The sequence below is a fragment of the Setaria italica genome, chromosome I (assembly GCF_000263155.2).
Source record: "Setaria italica strain Yugu1 chromosome I, Setaria_italica_v2.0, whole genome shotgun sequence".
Classification (NCBI taxonomy): Eukaryota; Viridiplantae; Streptophyta; class Magnoliopsida; order Poales; family Poaceae; genus Setaria; species Setaria italica.
In genome coordinates this window covers 7,312,737-7,330,933 of record NC_028450.1, presented here as the reverse complement: position 1 = coordinate 7,330,933, position 18,197 = coordinate 7,312,737, and the positions used below count along the sequence as shown (strand labels likewise).

The window sequence follows — 18,197 nt, the reverse complement described above, 5'->3', positions numbered from 1 at the left end:
TCGAAGAATTACTATACCAAAAAAAAGAAAAGGAGTCACCTTGCCGATGCCACCAAGGAAGCAGAGGGGGAAAACAAGAAGTACAAAACATGCTCAAGCAAACCGTAATATTCATGAAAGATGTCGGACCTCAGCCGCTACTCACATGAAAGCTTCCCCTTTTTATTCTTCAAAGAACCTCCTAGCTTACGATTTTGTGTGGGCTCAAAAATTCTTACATTCCTCTTTATTGATCCATATGGGTCAGCAAACCAAAATAACTAGTAGGCTTCTTTCCTGACCGTAGTGGTGCTTTGCTTGGCTACAGTCCCCGAATGTCGCACACGAGGCATCTCGCTCCAAAAACATTCAGCAAAGCGGCATTCTCGCTTGAAACGCATTGCCTTTTTACTGAGTGCCGCTTCGCTTCAAACACATTATCTTTTTACTGTTGGGATCACTTTTAACGTCGTTTCGCAGCACGTATGTCACTTATACATGCACGTACAAATGTAGCTAAACTACTCCACAAACACGACACGCCCACAACACACTACTCCACAAACTCTCTCTAGATCTCTCTGTGCGCGCGCGCTAATGCGCCATGTGTATGTGTCGCTGCTAATGCGCCCGCCATGTCTCGTCATCTTCCGCCGACGAGATCCGATCCTGCTCTGCTCCCCACGGCCGGCCGGTCACACCCGCGCGCACACCTCGTCGGCGACGTACTCACCGGCCGCCAACCGCCGCCGGCGACAGGAGTGGTCTGGCTGGGCTGGCACGCGATACCGCAGCTCGATGCATGCCGCACGGCCAATCCGGACGCAGAAGATTATTTGAAGAAAAAAAAAACGGACGCAGAAGCAGGCCTGGAGCCCCCGGCTTAGGCTTATTGGGCCAGGCTGTAGTTGGGCTATGTTCGACTTGTTAGCGCCACATACATATATCGTTCTGCAATCCAAATTATGCTCGTTCTGCAATCCAAATTATGAAACTCAAGCGGATTGAATCATACAGTCGCCCAAACTTGTCTCCTAGGATTCTTAGAGGGCAAGCCCACATATGTCATATGTGTACGGCTATTTTTTTTCCCTGCCCACATATGACATATATGTATGCCTATTTTTTTTCCTTTTTTAAAATTTTTTTAAACAAATTGGCATGAGAGTTGCCTGCTATACTGAAAAGGAGGAGAGAGGCAGTACTCAGAGTTACTGAATCGAAAGAAAAAAGGAATATCCTTGCCGATGCCACCATGGAAGCAGAGGGGGAAAAAAATAAGAAGAACAAGACATGCTCAAGCAAACTGTAATATTCGTGAAAGATGTTTGACCTCAGCCGCTATTCACATGGAAGCGTCCCCTTTTTTATTCTTGAAAGAACCACCTAGCTTACCATCTGAAGGTCTTCTCGCAAAGATAAAAGAGGAGGCAGCAACCTGGTGTGCTGCAGGAGCGAACCGGCTTAGAGGGATCATCCCTGATGTTTTTAGCCTGCGCGTCTTCTCATGTTTCCTTTCTATTTCTGTTTTTGGATTTTCTTGCTGTACAGTTTTCAAACACTCTTCTCTATCAATACATGCTGGGCAGTAATGCCGGCCGCTTCAGAAAAAAAAAGAAAGAACCTCCTAGCTTACGATTTTGTGCGAGCCCAAAAATACTGACATTCCTTTTATTGATCCATATGGGTCAGCAAACCAAAATAACAAGGCTTCTTCGCTAACCACCAATCAAGTATAGTGGTGGCTTTGCTTGGCTACAGCCCCCGATTGTCACGCATGATGAGGCAATCTCGCTCAAACACATTTTGCGAAGCGGCATTATTCTCGCTTCAAACACATTATCCTTTTCTTTTTACTGAATGCCGCTTCGCTTCAAAGTTCAAGCGCGTTATCTTTTTACTGTTTCCCATAGTTAGAACCACTTTTAACGTTGTTTCACAGCACGTATGTTATTAATTGCATGCACGTACAAATGTAGCCAAACTGCAAGCCAGCAGCTGGAGCACACTAGTCCTTTTAGCTGCACACAAATTAAGCTTGTTTCTTTTGTGAGCATCAGCACTTGATCAGTTTTTATAGCGCCGTATTACGTTAAGCCCAAGCAGCGGCGGTGAGACTAGACGTGCATCAGATCAGATGGCAGTGCCGCGCGCCTGCCGCGGTTAGTGGATCATGGACAGCGTGTGCGTGTCGCTCCCCCAGGTCTTGTCATCTTCCGCCGACGAGATCGATCCGATCCAAGGTACTAAAGTTATTGAGCGGTTTGGTTGCAGATTAAGATGGGTGTAGCAGATCGTGATAGCGTGTGCTATAGCGGACGTTAAGTTCTAGTAGCAGAATTTAGAGTATATATGAATATTAGCATCAAGTTTATTTTAAAAAAGCTAAAATTTTAATTTAGCGGTTACATTTCAAGGTAAGAATCACAAATAAATAGATATAATTAAAATTTATGAATATATATTAATATTAAGTTCTCATATTAATAAATAAAAAAAATCATTTTTATCCCATAATCCTTTATCACTATCTAAATAATTATTTTAAACATTATTATTACCATTATTCATGTTTATATGTCACCTGAATCATATATGTAGCAAATGGCGGTCTAATATGAGCAATAGCGGCCACAATAGCAAGCAATAGTGGACAATAGCGATCGCTAAATCCGAACATACTGTCTTAAATAGTCCGCTACCTTGTAGCGGTAGCGACCGCTATTACGGGCGCTAAGAATGCTACTTGGTACCTTCCGATCCTGCTCTGCTCCCCCTGCCACGGCCCACGGCAAGGCGCCGGCCGGTCATCCCCCGCGCGCGCACCTCGTCGGCGACGTCCTCTCCCAGTAACCTGCTGTTAGGAACATCCTATGCTTGGGCCGTTGTATGGGCTCGGGGCGTGATTTGGTTGGGCCTTGCCTAGACAGAAATTACAAAAGGAGCAGCAACTCTATCGAGTGTTGCGGGCATCGATGAACTTTATCAGAAACAAGTCTCTCGTGTTGTTCTCCTTCCTCTCTGTTGCTCTTCCTTCCCCTGTACTCCGATCTTCTTCTCCGGTGATCCCTAATGAATCTCTAGTCTATTTCCATTCCCTTGCTTTGCTGCCCTTTCCCGAATTCTACTCTCTTATATCTGTATCCTAAACTCAGCTACTACTGTATCACACTACCACTCGTATTGTTCTGTTGGATCAAGGAGGAGGGTTGCTGACACCTGCCTGGCGGCCGGCGACAGGAGTAGTGGCTGGGCTGGCACGCGATGCCGCACGGCCAATCCGGAGGCTGCAGGCTGTGGCGCTGCGCACACCTTCCCCTTTCTCTTTTCCGAGCGCCTCATCCTCATGCATCCACCGGCCGGCAGGCAGGCAGCCGATGGGGAGGACAAGGCTGCCGCTGCGGCCGGACACCGCTTTGGTTTGGTTTGGACAGTAGCGAAGCACGTTACCACTCTTGCTTCTTTCTACCCAACACGGGTCTGATCGATCGTGCATTCGTGCCCGATCTCTGGACTCGATCTCTTGCCGTGCATGCTCTCTCGTAGAGTGCTACAACTCCTCATTGCAAAAAATAAAATTGTACATTTATTTATTTATTTTCACATCTTAACAGTTCTGTTTTCCTGTTGCCATATGACGTGGCAAGATTTTATCTGGAACACACACCATGCATCACACATTCACACCAATCATTTAGTCAATCAAACTCAAACCTGAACTACAGAGCTCGCGGCCCTCCGACTCCCATGCATGCGGGTCCCACCTGCAGTGACACAACGCTGCGCCCGAGCCAACACAGCAGCTCCCCACCTCGCCACGCTCGGCTCCATAATAAAGGCGGCCATGTCTCCAGCGAACGCGGCCGCGCTTCGCATCGTCTCAGAGTGCGTTCCTGCTTGCATTGCAACTAACCCTCGCCGCCGTCTCCTTCCATCCGCTTCGCCCCTCCCACCGGAGCCGCCACCATGGCCGCGACGAAGCTCAACCCGGCCGCGCCGCCGTTCCCGTGCCCCTACGGGCTCCACCTCGCCCCGCCGGCGCCGCCCCCGTTCCCGCCCGTCGACGCCGCCTGCCCGCCGCAGTTCCCCTTCATCACCTACTGCTGCGTCGCCGCCCCTCCCGCCGGCCACATCGGCTTCTGCTTCCCCGTCCAGCCGCCCTCCTCCCCGCCGGCCGTCTGCAAGGGCGGCGTCCCCGCGGCGGCGGCGGCGGTGCACGGCCGCCCGCCGCACAAGCTCATGGCGGCGTTCTCCGGACTCGGCGGCGCGGGGAAGCGGCAGGCCGCGGCTGCCGTGGCCGTGAAGCCGTGGCAGGGACCCACACCCGACGCCGCAGCACCGCCTGCCCTGGTGCCGGCGGCTGGGCCGCGCAAGCCGCGGGCGGCGCGGCGGAAGGCTGAGAGGAGCGTGGCCAAGGCCAAGTCCAAGACCAAGGCGCCACGGCCCCGGAAAGCGGCCGGCCCGCGCGCGCGCGCCGCCGCGAAGGCGCAGCGGGAGAGCTCGCCGCCGCCGCCTCAGTACACGACGAGGCGGCCGCGGTGGTGGAAGAGACTGCCGGAGCCGGCGGTCGGTTGGATCACCAACACTGTCATGCTCCGCAACATCCCCAACAAGCTGAGGTACGCGCTTGACCAGCAGCGATCATCACAATGGCGGCGTTCTGTTCTTGTTCTTGACCCCCATCCAAATGATTCTTCATTGGTGTTTGATGTGTGCAGGAGTAGCGACATGATCTCCTTGCTCGACCAGCACTGCAAGCTCGTGAACACGGCCGCCGGCGCCGTCGTCTCCGCGTACGACGTTCTCTACCTGCCGATGGATTTCAGGTGATGAGTCCAGATCACTTGTAAAACTGCCTGCATTTTCTTGCTGCAATTTGTTGGGGGAGAACACTACATGAAATTAACCTGCATGAAAGGCAAAGTCTGAATGAAAAATGAGGTCACATACTCGATCACATTGTGTTCCTTTTCCTTTTCTTCTTTTGACACATACAAGAACGAGAGGGTTCAGTTGTCCTTGTTCTGAAAAGGGCTATAAAACAAGGAGACAGTCGACAGAACAAAACAAAAAAAATTTGATAGTTTTTGAAAGATTAAAACTTTGATAGTAGGGCAGAATAATTTCTTGCAAGGAATATTTGTGTTGAATATTTGCTGCATCTGCTTGTTGGACGTCCATTTCTCCTCTGGCCACACTATTGCAGTGTTTTTTCTGTGCCATTGCAATTTGCACACGAGTGTAGAATTATTTCCTGCATGTTTTTGCGCAAATTGGTATATGTAGTAGTACTCCCTGTTTTTTCTTTGAGGGTCCCTGCTGTAGTGATATTTGAAAGCACATGAAAACTGTAGGAAAGTGCAAGGAAGGTGAACTTTTAGAGTACTTTCCCTTTCTTTTCCTTGTTTTGTACACACACAAAGGCAGGCTTCAGTTGTCCTTGCTCTGGAAAAAGCTGAAGAACAAGTAGACAAAAGAGCACAAGTGAAATTTGATGCTAACATTTTTGTCTATGGAACAACAAATTTGACGAAGCTCAGTGGCCATAAGTAGTACTGATATTATATGATCTTCTAATTATCCCTTTGTCGTGCACAAATAAAATCCGATGGTGATATTTGTAGATTAGTTTCCTGCATTTTCTTCTTGACGAGCTTGGCCAATGGCCACAAGTATGTAGATTAATTTGCCGGCATTTGCTTGTCGACGACTTTGGCCATTGCCACAAAGCTGTAGGCTACGGAGTAGTCACTAGCATTTTCTTGTAGACTAAAATACTGCACTTTCTTGGTGCGAATTACTGGATATATGCTGTTTAAGGCCACATGAACGAAACCTGTAAGTATAAGGTTAACGAAAGTGAACTTTCAGGGTACTTTCTTCTTTTGTACACACAAATTTCAGTCTCTTATTCAGTCCTCCCCCTGTGAAAAGCTGGTAAAGAACAAAGAGACAAACCAACACAAAGATGAAACTTGATGCCAATAATTTTTTGGAGGAACAAATTAATCGGATGCTTTTGTGTTACTTCAAATCTATCTGCATAAGTAGTAACCACTTGATGAACTGATGTGGTTGTATGCATCTTGTTTGCTTCTGCATTTGCTGTGTGTATTGGTTCTTATGAATTCGATTGCGATCAAACAAATCCATGTGATATTGTGATGTAACCTTGAATTGATGATGTGCAGGCGGGGTTGCAACTTCGGCTACGCGTTCATCAACTTCACCACCACGGCGGCGTCCCGCATGCTCTACTACTCCCTGCAGGGGTCCGGCTGGACGGTGCACGGCTCCAAGAAGGTGATCCAGATCGTCCCGGCCAAGATCCAGGTGAACACACACATATCCTCATCCTCTTCCTCCTGCGAACAAATTGAATAAACTATTAAAGACGCAACGCAAAGATGAGCCCCACGACCACAAGGATGCATGGCGGCTGATGATGCAGCCTGCAGCTAGCTAGGACTAGGAGTAAGCTTGGGCCGTGTTTAGTTGGGGAATTTGGGAGGTGCCAAATTACTGTTACAGCACTGTAGCACACTGTAGCGTTTCGTTTGTATTTGTGAATTATTGTCCAAATATTGACTAATTAGGCTCAAAAGATTCGTCTCGCAAAGTACAACAAAACTGTGCAATTAGTTTTTAATTTCATCTACATTTAGTACTCCATGCATGTACCGCAAGTTTGATGTGATGGGGAATCTTCTTTTTGCATAGTATCAAAGTTGGGAGTTGGGAGTAACTAAACATGGCCTTGTTTTTGTTGGGTACTCCTAAAAACGATTTGATGTGTTTTACTTAAAAAAAGGTTTGATGCGATGCCCTTCTCCTTCAGAATCATGATGATGCGGCTGTGATTGATGGATGGATGGTCATGGATGGGTGTGGATGTGTGCGCAGGGCCAGGCGAAGCTGGTGCGTCACCTCAAGCAGCTGAAGCTGGAGTGCGAGGACGAGTTCCTCCCGGCCGTCTTCTCGCCGCCGCGCGACGGTGTCACCGCCGGCGGCATCGTCCAGCGCCTCGGCAGGCTCGCCCGGCGTCCGGCCACGACGACGGCGCCAGCGCGCGCCGCTGCAGCGACGCCGGCGCCCAAGGAGCAGTGAAGCTGCTCTGGAAGCATGTGTGCATCTCTAGCCCGTTCGTTGTAGTGTAAGCGCGGTCAATCCGAAGTCAGGCATGCCTTCCCCTTCGGGGGTGTTTGGGAGACATGTGCTAAATTTTAGCACATGTCACATCGGATGTTTGAACACTAATTAGGAGTATTAAACATAGTCTAATTACAAAACTAATTGCACAACCCCTAGGCTAAATCGCGAGACGAATCTATTAAGCCTAATTAGTCCATGATTGACAATGGCGAGTACCGTCATCATATAAATAATGATGGATTAATTAGGCTTAATAGATTCGTCTCGCGATTTAGCCTAGGGGTTGTGCAATTAGTTTTGTAATTAGACTAAATTAGTTTTGTAATTAGACTATGTTTAATACTTCTAATTAGTGTCCAAACATCCGATGTGACAGGTGCTAAAATTTAGGACCTGCTATCCAAACATCCCTGCAAGAACACGCTTCTTGTTCATGATGCACGCCGCCCGGCGAGGAGGGGAAGGCTGGGGGACTTTGGACGGTAGCTGCGTAGTGGTCTGGTCTGATCGGTTCTCTGTAGTCTGTACCGTTGAGCGTAGCAGTAGTCCGTGTACTGTAGTGCAGCGTGTGTGTCTCATGTCATCTGTACCTGCTGTGTTGTGTTGTGTGTGTTCAGCTAGGGTTAGCAGCGGCAGCTGCCTGTAGGGCTCTAGGGCGTCTAGGGTACGGTAGGCAATGTCTGTGTGGTGTGTCCCACTTTCACTTTCGTGCTGCCTTGCCTGCTGCATGGAACTGGTAGAAGCTCTTGTGATGTTGTAGGGTTGTGGCATGCATGGCCATGGCCACTTGCAAGTTGCAAGGAGGTTGGTTGTGGTTGGTTCCTAGAACGAGGAGAGACGAAGAGAATCTCTGTTCCCTGCGCTGCGCGTGTCCGGATCCGTGGCGCCATCAATGCGGGCGGGCGAGGGTTCGTGGTCAAACAGTTGCCACTTCGGTGAAAACTGAAACCTGTTACCTGTCCGCCTGAGACCCGGAGCCGCTCGCCGTTCGGCCGGCGCGGTCGCCGATCGAGATCTCTGCGCTGCGGCAGCCGGGAGCGACGATATCTCCTCGGCAGGAGCATGTTTGTCGGCACGTACCTTGGATCGTTCGGCTCGTCCGCGGCTGGTCTGCTGGTCGTGCTGCATTGCTGGCGCTGTCCGGGCGGCCTGTTTCCTGCAGTGTCCCTCTCCCTCCTCCGGCCGCCGTCGTTCTCCTCCCCTTGTTGGCTCGGGCGGGAGCAAGCGGCGCATGTGGCCACCGGATGCGCAGCAGGAGCGATGCTTCTTGTGTAGATGGATCCGCAATGGTTCACGCGCGACGGCACGAGAGGGTAGCGCGGTGGCAGCAGAACGAATTCTTGGTTTGGTTTGTTCTCGTATACAGTAGGGGTCAATAGCAGGGTAGTGAACCTGCCTCGCCTGCTGGAAGTGTCCTGAGGAGCAGGTAGAGACGGCGGCAGCAGCAGCAGGAGGGCAGCCTTTGATCCGGTCCGGACCCAGGGGCTCCAGAGCTTCCCGATACGGCGGATCAGGGAGGGCGGCTCGTGCTCCGGTACGCTGGCCCGGCAGGTGAAAACGAGACAGCCCTGGCCTCCACGTACTCCACCTACCCCGCTGCTGCAAGGCTGCGCCGCGCGCAGCTCTACCTCTACGCCGAAAAGGCTACGGCCGCGCCCCCGCGCGCATGGGCATGGGGAAGCAACGGCACGGGTTGCGGAGTTGACGGATGACGGGGCGGCCGATCTCGGTTGCTCGGCAAGGAGGAGGGTATTTTCAACGGCGCAATCATGGCCTCCCGCTTCGCGCAGCAGACCGGGGACGACGTGATTGAGCTGGGACTTGCGATCGACGGGACAGTGGCTGCCCTGCAAGGAGGAAGAGAGGAACCCTGCAGTAGCAGCAAAGCAAGGGAGATCGATCGGAACAGATGGATCGAAAGCGACGGTGCTTTAGGCCGTGTTTAGTTGGGGAATTTGGGAGGTGCCAAATTACTGTTACAGCACTGTAGCACACTGTAGCGTTTCGTTTGTATTTGTGAATTATTGTCCAAATATTGACTAATTAGGCTCAAAAGATTCGTCTCGCAAAGTACAACAAAACTGTGCAATTAGTTTTTAATTTCATCTACATTTAATACTCCATGCATGTACCGCAAGTTTGATGTGATGGGGAATCTTCTTTTTGCATAGTGTCAAAGTTGGGAGTTGGGAGTAACTAAACATGGCCTTAAGTTCTTTGATTCGATGAAAAGCTTGTGCCTTGTCCTGTTCTTTTTTTCTGCGTCTGCCCCGTCGAAAGGATGCAAGCTGCAAAGCTCGGTGCCAGTGCCAGAGAGAGCGGCCTCGCCAGCACTGGCGCGAGGGGGAAAGGAGTGGAGTGGCCTTTTAGCTTTGGACGGACTCGTTGGGTTGGGAACTTGGGATCCTCTCCCTGCCCTGATCCATGTCTGATGGCCTGGGAGAGCTGCAGCCTGCAGCGATCACGAACAACAGGCATTCGATTTGGTTCACCTTTAGGGGGCCGATCCGATCGCGTCGTGTCGAGTCCCCATCGCGGCTCCGAAAATCCGTAACGCCCTGTCACGGACGGGTCCAAACGTTCCAGACTCCTGGATGGATGTGTGATCCGACGATCGCTGGCGTTGTGCTTGGCGAAGCCATGACGCAGGGGTGCAGCAGTGCAACGCGCACAGTGCACACAGCCACACACACAGGGACAGAGGCTGTTCTCCTCTGCCTCTCTTTGGCAGCCATGCCATGCCATGCCAACCTTCCCGATCGCGATTCCGCACTGGCGCGCCGCGCAGCCTTCTCGCCAGACTGAACTCGGCAGCTTTCTTTCACCTGATCAAGCTTCGATTAAGGGGGTGAATACCCCTAATTAAACTTTAGTTCCATCACGTCAAATGTTTGCACACTAATTAGAAGTATTAAATATAGTTCAATGATAAAACTAATTGCATGAGGGCTAATTCACGAGACGAATATTAAGCCTAATTAGTCCATGATTAGTCCATGTGATGCTACAGTAAATATGTGCTATTATGAATTAATTAGACTTAATAGATTCGTCTTGCAAATTAGTTCTCGTTTATACAATTAGTTTTCAACTTATATTTAATATTTCTAATTAGTGATCAAACATCCGATATGATAGGATTAAATTTTAGTCCCTGACATCCAAACACCTCAGCTCCGGTGTTTAGAACATGGACCAATGCATCTTGCAAGATCAGACGGCTTTCACCTGAGCAGCTGAGCTTCAAAAACTTGATGGTAAGTCAGTCAGTGGTCGCCGCTCGATCGGTTAGGGGTCATAACCGTGTCGTGTCAGATTAGTGGCGATGGGGATTGGGGAACAGGCTCGGTAGTACTCCCTCCGTCCCCAAAAAAATGCAATTCTGGAACAGTGTCATGATTTACTGTGTCAAGTTTGACCTATTATAGATGAAAAAGTATAAATATATATAATATCAAATAAACATTATTAGATTAATTATGAAATGTATTTTCATAATAAATTAATTTGGAGCCATAAATGTGAATACTATTTACTACAAACATGGTCAAACGTGAAGCACTTTAACTGGCACGCTTACCATAGTTGCATCCTTTTCAGGACAGAGGGGTGTCAGGGTCAGACTGAAGCAGCTTCCATTCGACCTATTGGAACTGGCTGAAAGTTTGGATTTGGCGAGCTCCATGCTTGACATGATACGTGCGTGCAAAGAAGCCAAGGACAAGGCATGCGTCAGAGGATTAGTATGACGACCATCATGAATGATCAGATCCACAAAACGCTTGAGACCATGCCAGGTCGCGCGCGCCATTAGGCTACACAGCGCTACGGTAGACAACAGACAAAACTCAGGCGCTTCCAGCTGGGCTTCATCAACTGGAGATGATGCTCTGCCAATCCTAAGGTTAGTGGCGAACTGGCGACGTTTCAGTTCAGCTTCTGGTAGGAAAAATAAATATAAACATACTGTCACAGAGACTTGACAAGTTTAGGGTCGTCTCATCCCACCCTAAAAAAATTCTACCTCGGTTGGTTTTTATTTGACGTTCCGACAGAGAAAGCCTGGTCCAGCGGCTCATACCTCAGCGCTGCAGCGCTTAGAGCATCCATAATAGTGATCCGGCTCGTATCAGAAAAATCGGCTACGCAAGAAACTAGTCGGTAGTGGCGAAACGTCGCTTGGGATCACATACAGTAAAAAAAACTTCTTTCTTTCTCTTCCCACCCGAGCAGCTTGCAAGGAAGTGGTTGGTCATTTACTGTGCGTGCAAATAATTCTTATTGTCCATGCACCGATTCGTTTTCTTGAGCCGATTCATTCATCTGCACAAAGATTCGTTGTCCTCTAGTAGGAATGAATCGATTCATTCTCTGTTAGCTTGGTCTATGCACCGCTTTGAAAAGGCCACGGGAGAAAGCGCTTAGTACTCTATTTATGAAAGTCGGACTTTGTTTCGTTGATGGCTATAATTACATCAATGCCTGAAGATTTCACCGCTTCACCACTGTCAAATCTGCTAGGAACTGCTGCTTTTCGATCACCAACGAAACTGTCTTGCACTCTAGGTGCTCCTTACTTCTCCTAAGGGAGAATTGGTTATAATTGGTCTTGGTCGAGGCGTAGTGAAGAGAGACCGTTCTTCCACAAACTTAATTCAAACATAAGAAAACTTGGCACCAATATCGAACAAAACTGTAGCTTTGATTGAATCAACAAGAAACTTACCAAGAGCGACGTCTGGCACTGCTGCGGCGTCCTCGGCAGTCAGGTGGTTCAGGCACCCTCGGATAGGTGGCGGTGCGGTCCTTGTCGTGTTCCTCTGCTAGGGTCCTCTTGGTGCTGGTGTCTGGTACTGGTTGGTGCGGTTCTATCCTCTGCCTGAATCTTCTGCGGACACTCGAACAACTTTTCCCGGAACTGACGGTACGTGTAGCAGACAATCGACTTTGCACCCTCAAGAGAGGTAGGCTATTGGGGCCTAGGCTTCCAAGTACCTAAACTTCCACCTCCTCTACCAATGTTACTGTACCGCTGCGGCTGTGAAGGGTAGCTGCGGGGTTTCTGCCGTTGAAATTGTGGGGTCCTGTCCTCGGCCTCTGAGACGGCCCTGAGCGTCCAAACTGGTCCTGGCGCTTCCTCTTGTACCCTTGGAACTCCTCGAACTCCAGTCTCAACTTCTCCACTCGGAGTGCCTTGCCCACAAGTGCGTGTAGAGTAGGACAGTCGTGAGTGGACAAGTGCATCTCCATGCCCCGGTGAAGTCCTTTGCGAAAATAGTACATCTTCTTCTTTTCCGTGTTGGAGTCATCCTGTGTGTACCTCATCAGTTCCTGAGACTTGTTGGCGTACTCCTAGACTTTCATGTTTCCCATCTTCAAGTTCCCATCTTCAAGTTGCGGAACTCGTTTGCCTTCCGGTCCATGATTGCCTCAGGAATATGGTGGTTGCGAAACGTTGTAGCAAACTCGTCCCAAGTGAGGTGCGTTGGGTTTGCGTGAGAGTTACAAAAGCTGTCCCAATCAGTCACGTGCTGTCCCTGTCCCTGTCCAGGTCATAGCTTGGGTTTGAACAGAACGAGATACAACGTAACGTAAATTAAACGACATTACATCTAAGCAAAAAGTCCAACAAAGTCAAATTTAGAAGATCCAAATAACATCAAACTATCTACAAAAAGCACGGGCTCAATTTTACAAATTTAATGCAACTGGTTTCATATTTTTCGGAGTTAAAATGAATTAGTTATGAAATTTTAAAGATTAAAGAATTTATTTAATTATTAAAATAATTTTTAAAAATATTTATCAAAAAGGGTGACATGTATCAGCATCGGATTGGGCCATGTGGCAGCACGAGGGCGTGCCACGTATCCGCTGATGTCATGATGACGTTAGCGTTAACCGATCAACGGGCAACATCACCGGTGGGCCCCACCAGCAAGTGGGCCCCACAAGTAAGCCTGGGCTTAGACACGTCAGTGCCACGTGGCGTGTGTAACCTACGTGGCGCCGCCCTGTGGTGCCTATGTGGTAGCCATGTGGCCCACGGCGGTGGTGCGACGCGACGTCGCAGGGCCTAAACGGCGGTGACCGCGCCCAGGACGTCGCGGTGGGGCGCGACGTCGTGGTGCAGTGCGTGGCACTGCGGGCGGGTGCGGGTGTGGCGCGGCCACGCGTGCGCTTGCACGCGTCGACCGGCCGACGCGAGGCCGTGGGCGCGTGGCGCGGCATGGCCACACGTGTGCGTGGTCCCGGTGTTGCCCTCGATCGCGTCATGGTGCGGCGGCGCATGGGGCGCGATAGTCCGGCCTGCGGTGGCCGGCGGCACGGCGAGGCGCGGTCCTCCTACAATTACGGTGACAGTGGCTAGGAGACAAAAGAGATGAGGGGAAAAGAGGGTGGCGGAGCTCACGGTGAAGTGTAGGGTGGAGAGGTGGAGGTATTGACGGCAAGCGGCGGACGGCGTCGGGCAGCTCCAGCTCCACGAGCGGCCTCCTTCTCCTTCCTTCCTTCTCCTCTTCCCCTTCTCTGCTTTCCTTCCTTCTCCTCCTTCCTCTTTCCCCTCTGCCCTCTTCCTTCCTTTCTGACCTCTTAGGTGGCAGCAGTGCAGAGGACCCCGGTGGCTTGGATGGCGAGGAAGGCGCCTGGGGTCCATATTTATAGCGGATAGGTGGCTAGGGTTTGCGGGGGAAGGTTCTGGATCGAGCGGCGGTGCGCTAGGGTTAGTGGTGCGGTGCCGATGACGTGGGTAGCCGGGATGAGGCGGCGGCTCGGGCGCGGCGGCGTGGCACCCATCTGGGGCTACCATCACGAAAGCGGGGGTATGGAGAGGGTCACAGGTGCGATAGTGCACTCCAGCTTAGGCGGTGAGGTGCGAGGGTGGGGGCGAGGTGTGGACGCGCGGCGAGCGTGAGTGGGAAGTACGGCAGGAGGTGGAGGATGCACAGGAGAGGGGGAAGGTGAGGCTGACAGGCGGGGTCATGCGGCAGCGAGAGAAAGAGAGAGAGGAGCGCAGGTACAGCACAGGCGCGAGCTGGGCTGGCCGGCTAGCTAGGCGGCCGGTTGGGCCAGGCGCGGGGCGACGATGAGGCGGGCAAGTGCGAGCCAGACCGAAAGTCGAGGCGAGATAGGGTGGGTAGGGAGGTTAGCGGTCCAGGCCGTGGGCTGCGGCCGGCCTGGATGGGTTAGAGGTTAGGTTTGTTTATTTTTGGATTTAGTTTTAGTTTTAGATTTAGTTTGAATTTTGAATCTAATTCAAAATTCAAACAAACACTCAAACATGAAATGCAAATAAAATCCAATCCAAGAAGATCCAAATCATTCCACACAAGTTTTGAAATGAAATTTTGAGAAGAGGAAAGAATTGGCTAACATTTTCAAATGAGCACACCATGCAAATAATTTTTTTTAAAAATTTTTACAAAATTCACTCAAATAAATATTACAATTTTTTGGATTATTACACGAACATCACGAGAGGGAGGACTAATGCGATCATTGTAACCAGGCTGCTCGCTCAAGGTTTGTTCATCTATTTTAGATCCAAGCAATGGCGATAGTTCCCAGGTTTTCGTTCTGATTTGTACCGACTAGTTCATCAACCCGTGCTCCCGCACAGGCTAATATGTTTAGAAGCTATTGTATTTGAAAATTATTTAGAAATTAAACTCCTAGCTCATAATCAAAATTGTTTACCTACTACTCTTTTATTTTGAATACTTCAACGTAATCTTATATAGATATGTATCTATCTTTATCTAGTTGTGACTGATTTTAATTAATAATTACTCTATGCACATTTTCACCCATATTCGTACTTTTTCCATTTTGTATCACACCTCCAATCCTCTATACATTATGTTTAGCATATAAATTAATATTTTTCATCGATTCCTCATGTACATATATAAATGGTCTAAATGGTGGCACTTATCATGTGCATATACTTTAACTTAGTATTTTTATATTAACAATGACATAAATAGGTAATTTAGAATAATATATTAGTTTACTTTTTGACATTTCTGTATGATGCACTTGAAGATAATTAGATTAATATTTAGTTGTTTACTTTAGGTTATTTTTAATAACGACACACGTGGGTAACATAGATAAAATTTTAGAATGATATTTTAAGTTATGCTTTATAATGATGTGTATTAGTAAATTGGATGAAGATTATGGATTTAGTTTAGATTATTTTTTATAATAGCTGAGCTCGGTAATTTAGATATAGGTTTAGAGCTCATTTTTAAATATTTTTTACAATACTTTTTAGAAAATATAATAGATCAATGGCTATGATTATTAGAGTTTACAGGATTGGTGTTTGATGTTTTTAATTTTTATGAGAATTTGTCTCTTTTTTCTAGCTTGTCTCGTGGGAACTAATGCGGAGTCTCCAATGAAAAAAAATGAGACTACATTGCTACAAAACTATTACCATAAGCTATCTCTCGTTTGTTAAATATTCGAACACAATACTTATGTAGATATATACTTAATATCTTCATCCAATTGTGATAGATTTTAGTTAATAATTACTCTATAATATTTTCATCCACATTTATAATCTTTAACTTTTCACTTTGCACTGTATGTATGCGCTTGAATTTGTTTAATGAACCCTAAGTTTGAGATACAATTTTAACATAGAAATCTATATTCTCATCACTTTATATCCTTATAAATGGTGACACACATCATGCGTATAGACCTTAATTATTATATCGTATACCAGTAGTGAAAGATATAGACTATTTAGAATCATATATTTCTCTATATTTTTAAATAAGGTTATTTGATTCAAACGTAGGATTACCTCATGTTATTTTTAATAATGGCATGTGTGGGTAATATAGGTGCAAATTGAAGGGGTTACTTTAAGTTTTTTAAGTAATAGTGGTAGACAATTCAGTTGCAAATTAGGGGCTTATTTTAAATATTGTTTATAATGGCATAAGTGGGTAATTTGGATGAAGATTAGGGGGTTACTTTTAGTTTATTTTATATAATGATAGAGGTGGGTAATTTATATATAGATTTAGGGGGTTAATTTAGGCTATTTTCATAATGACATAGGTGGGTAATTTTTTAAAAACATAATAGATCCAATGGCTACGATGATTTGAATCTATCGATTGTTGGTTGGATGTTTTGCTTTTTTGTCAGAATTTCTAGGATTTTTCTCCTTTTCTAGAGTGTACATCTAGGAATCCTAGGTGGCTTCACCTGGAGGTTTCAAAAGGAACCTCCAATTAGTAATAGTAAGATAGTTACCAGATTTTACTTCTACAATCCAAGCAGGCGCGTCAGATACTGATAGGATGTTGGTCCAAGCATTGCTTCTCGTGGTGGAGAGAATAGCTTGCACCACGTACAATGTGGTGAACTCTTGGTTCAGTCATCCATCAGTTCACAATAGAGCTTGTATTTCAGCTATTTGCAACTTGAATACTCTCTTGGAACAGTGCAATAGGATGGATGAATATTAAACGTGCATCAGGCTGTTCTCCATCTACAGTTCAAAGTAGAGAAAACTCTTGGAGCAATGATCCTTGTGACTTATTATGGATGTTGAGATGTTCTAATTATTCCAAAATGAACCCCATGAAATGTACTGAAATGCAAACTCTTGGCATGCATGCATTCTGGTAATTGGTAAAGAAGAAAAAGAATGGATAAATTTTGACAAGAGGAGACACCTCTCGCATCCTGAGAAGAGATTGCCATACGTGATACGTGTTAAGGAGAGCAGCTAATACTCAATGAGGGTTGACAAGCGGAAGATCGATCCCCAGCCCAAAAGATAGCAGCAGGAAGGTGATGGTTTGTCCCAAGAAGAGGCCCTTGGAAGGTACAAATCTTTCTGACCACAATGCCGTTTTCAGCTATGCACTCTCGAGCAGCTTAGGTTAGGTGATCCGGACTAGACATCCATGTTTCGAATACAAACTTATTTGCTGCAGCTATCCAGTGCTAGCTGAAATGCTTCCTCGATTTGTGATCATTTCTTCTTTGGTGATTGGGATTCTTCAATTAGATTCTAAGGTATTCTTTGCTGAATTCAGCAGGAGCTCTGCCAAACAGTTTTTTATAGACAAGTGATTCTCTGCTGATTTTGTGAAGTGATTCTCTAAAATGAACTAAGAGGCTGGGAGCTGAAAAAAGTAGTTTCTCCTGATTCCGTGAAATGATTCTCTATCAGTTTATGACTTTCAGCCACATAATTACTTCTCTTAGAGATTCAGTTTTCATAAAAAATCAGAATTATATGGAGCTCTACCAAACAGACACTAGGTTGGATGGATTTTTACTTGAACAATCCGTATCCTAGGATTAATTATGTCTGGTTGAACGGGTATTGTTGCTTTCCCTTTGTTCCAAGCAGTTTCAAACTGATAAATGCTTGTCTGCCATTGTTTATGTAGACATAGCTGAAAATTTCAGTGTGAAGATACATATATATATAGCATGAGGATCCTAATAATTTGTTGTGCTCGAGGTAAATGTGGGTGGTGCTTAAAACTTGATTTTCATTTGGACGATTCTATAAACAAACAAAATAAGGGGGTGTTTGATTCTTTTGTCCAAACTAAAATTTCTGTCACATCGAATGTTTAGATACTAATTAGGAGTATTAAATATAGATTAATTACAAAACCAATTGCACAGATGGAGGCTAATTCGCGAGACGAATCTATTAAACCTAATTAGTCCATGATTTGACAATGTGATCCTACAGTAAACATGTGTTAATCATGAATTAATTAGGTTTAATAGATTCGTCTCGCGAATTAGCCTCTGTGTAATTAGTTTTATAATTAACTTAATATTTAGTCCTCCTAATTAGCTAACACGGAAGACTTTAACGATACGAACGCCCCTAAAAGCAGAGTGAAGTAATAATACGAGCCTGCTAGCTGACTGTTGGTTCCAGCCCATGTCGTGATCACACAAAACTACTGATTCGCTCCCTAGCCTTGTCCTCTCCTCTCTCTGACTCTGTTCCCGTCGGCGAACCAATCGGAGATTTGTCTCATCCAATCGCCGGCGCTGCTCCGATT

The 18,197-nt window shown here is 47.2% G+C and overlaps 1 protein-coding gene across 1 annotated transcript; it reads left to right on the top strand.

Moving 5' to 3' along the window:
* The first annotated feature begins 3,945 nt into the window (after nt 1–3,945).
* On the top strand, nt 3,946–7,086 carry LOC105914046 (protein MEI2-like 7). The gene is made up of 4 exons (XM_012844636.1): nt 3,946–4,598; nt 4,698–4,805; nt 6,171–6,312; nt 6,883–7,086. Exons 1-4 carry the CDS (start codon nt 3,946–3,948, stop codon nt 7,084–7,086), a joined length of 1,107 nt encoding a protein of 368 aa, XP_012700090.1.
* The last annotated feature ends 11,111 nt before the right edge of the window (nt 7,087–18,197 follow it).

What these genes read in the sequence shown, in the direction of transcription:
- LOC105914046 (XM_012844636.1), top strand. Translation starts at nt 3,946, where the DNA reads ATGGCCGCGACGAAGCTCAACCCGGCCGCGCCGCCGTTCCCGTGCCCC. An exon ending in AACATCCCCAACAAGCTGAG is followed by an intron (nt 4,599 to 4,697) that starts GTACGCGCTTGA and finishes TGATGTGTGCAG; the next exon opens with GAGTAGCGACATGATCTCCT. An exon ending in TCGTCCCGGCCAAGATCCAG is followed by an intron (nt 6,313 to 6,882) that starts GTGAACACACAC and finishes ATGTGTGCGCAG; the next exon opens with GGCCAGGCGAAGCTGGTGCG.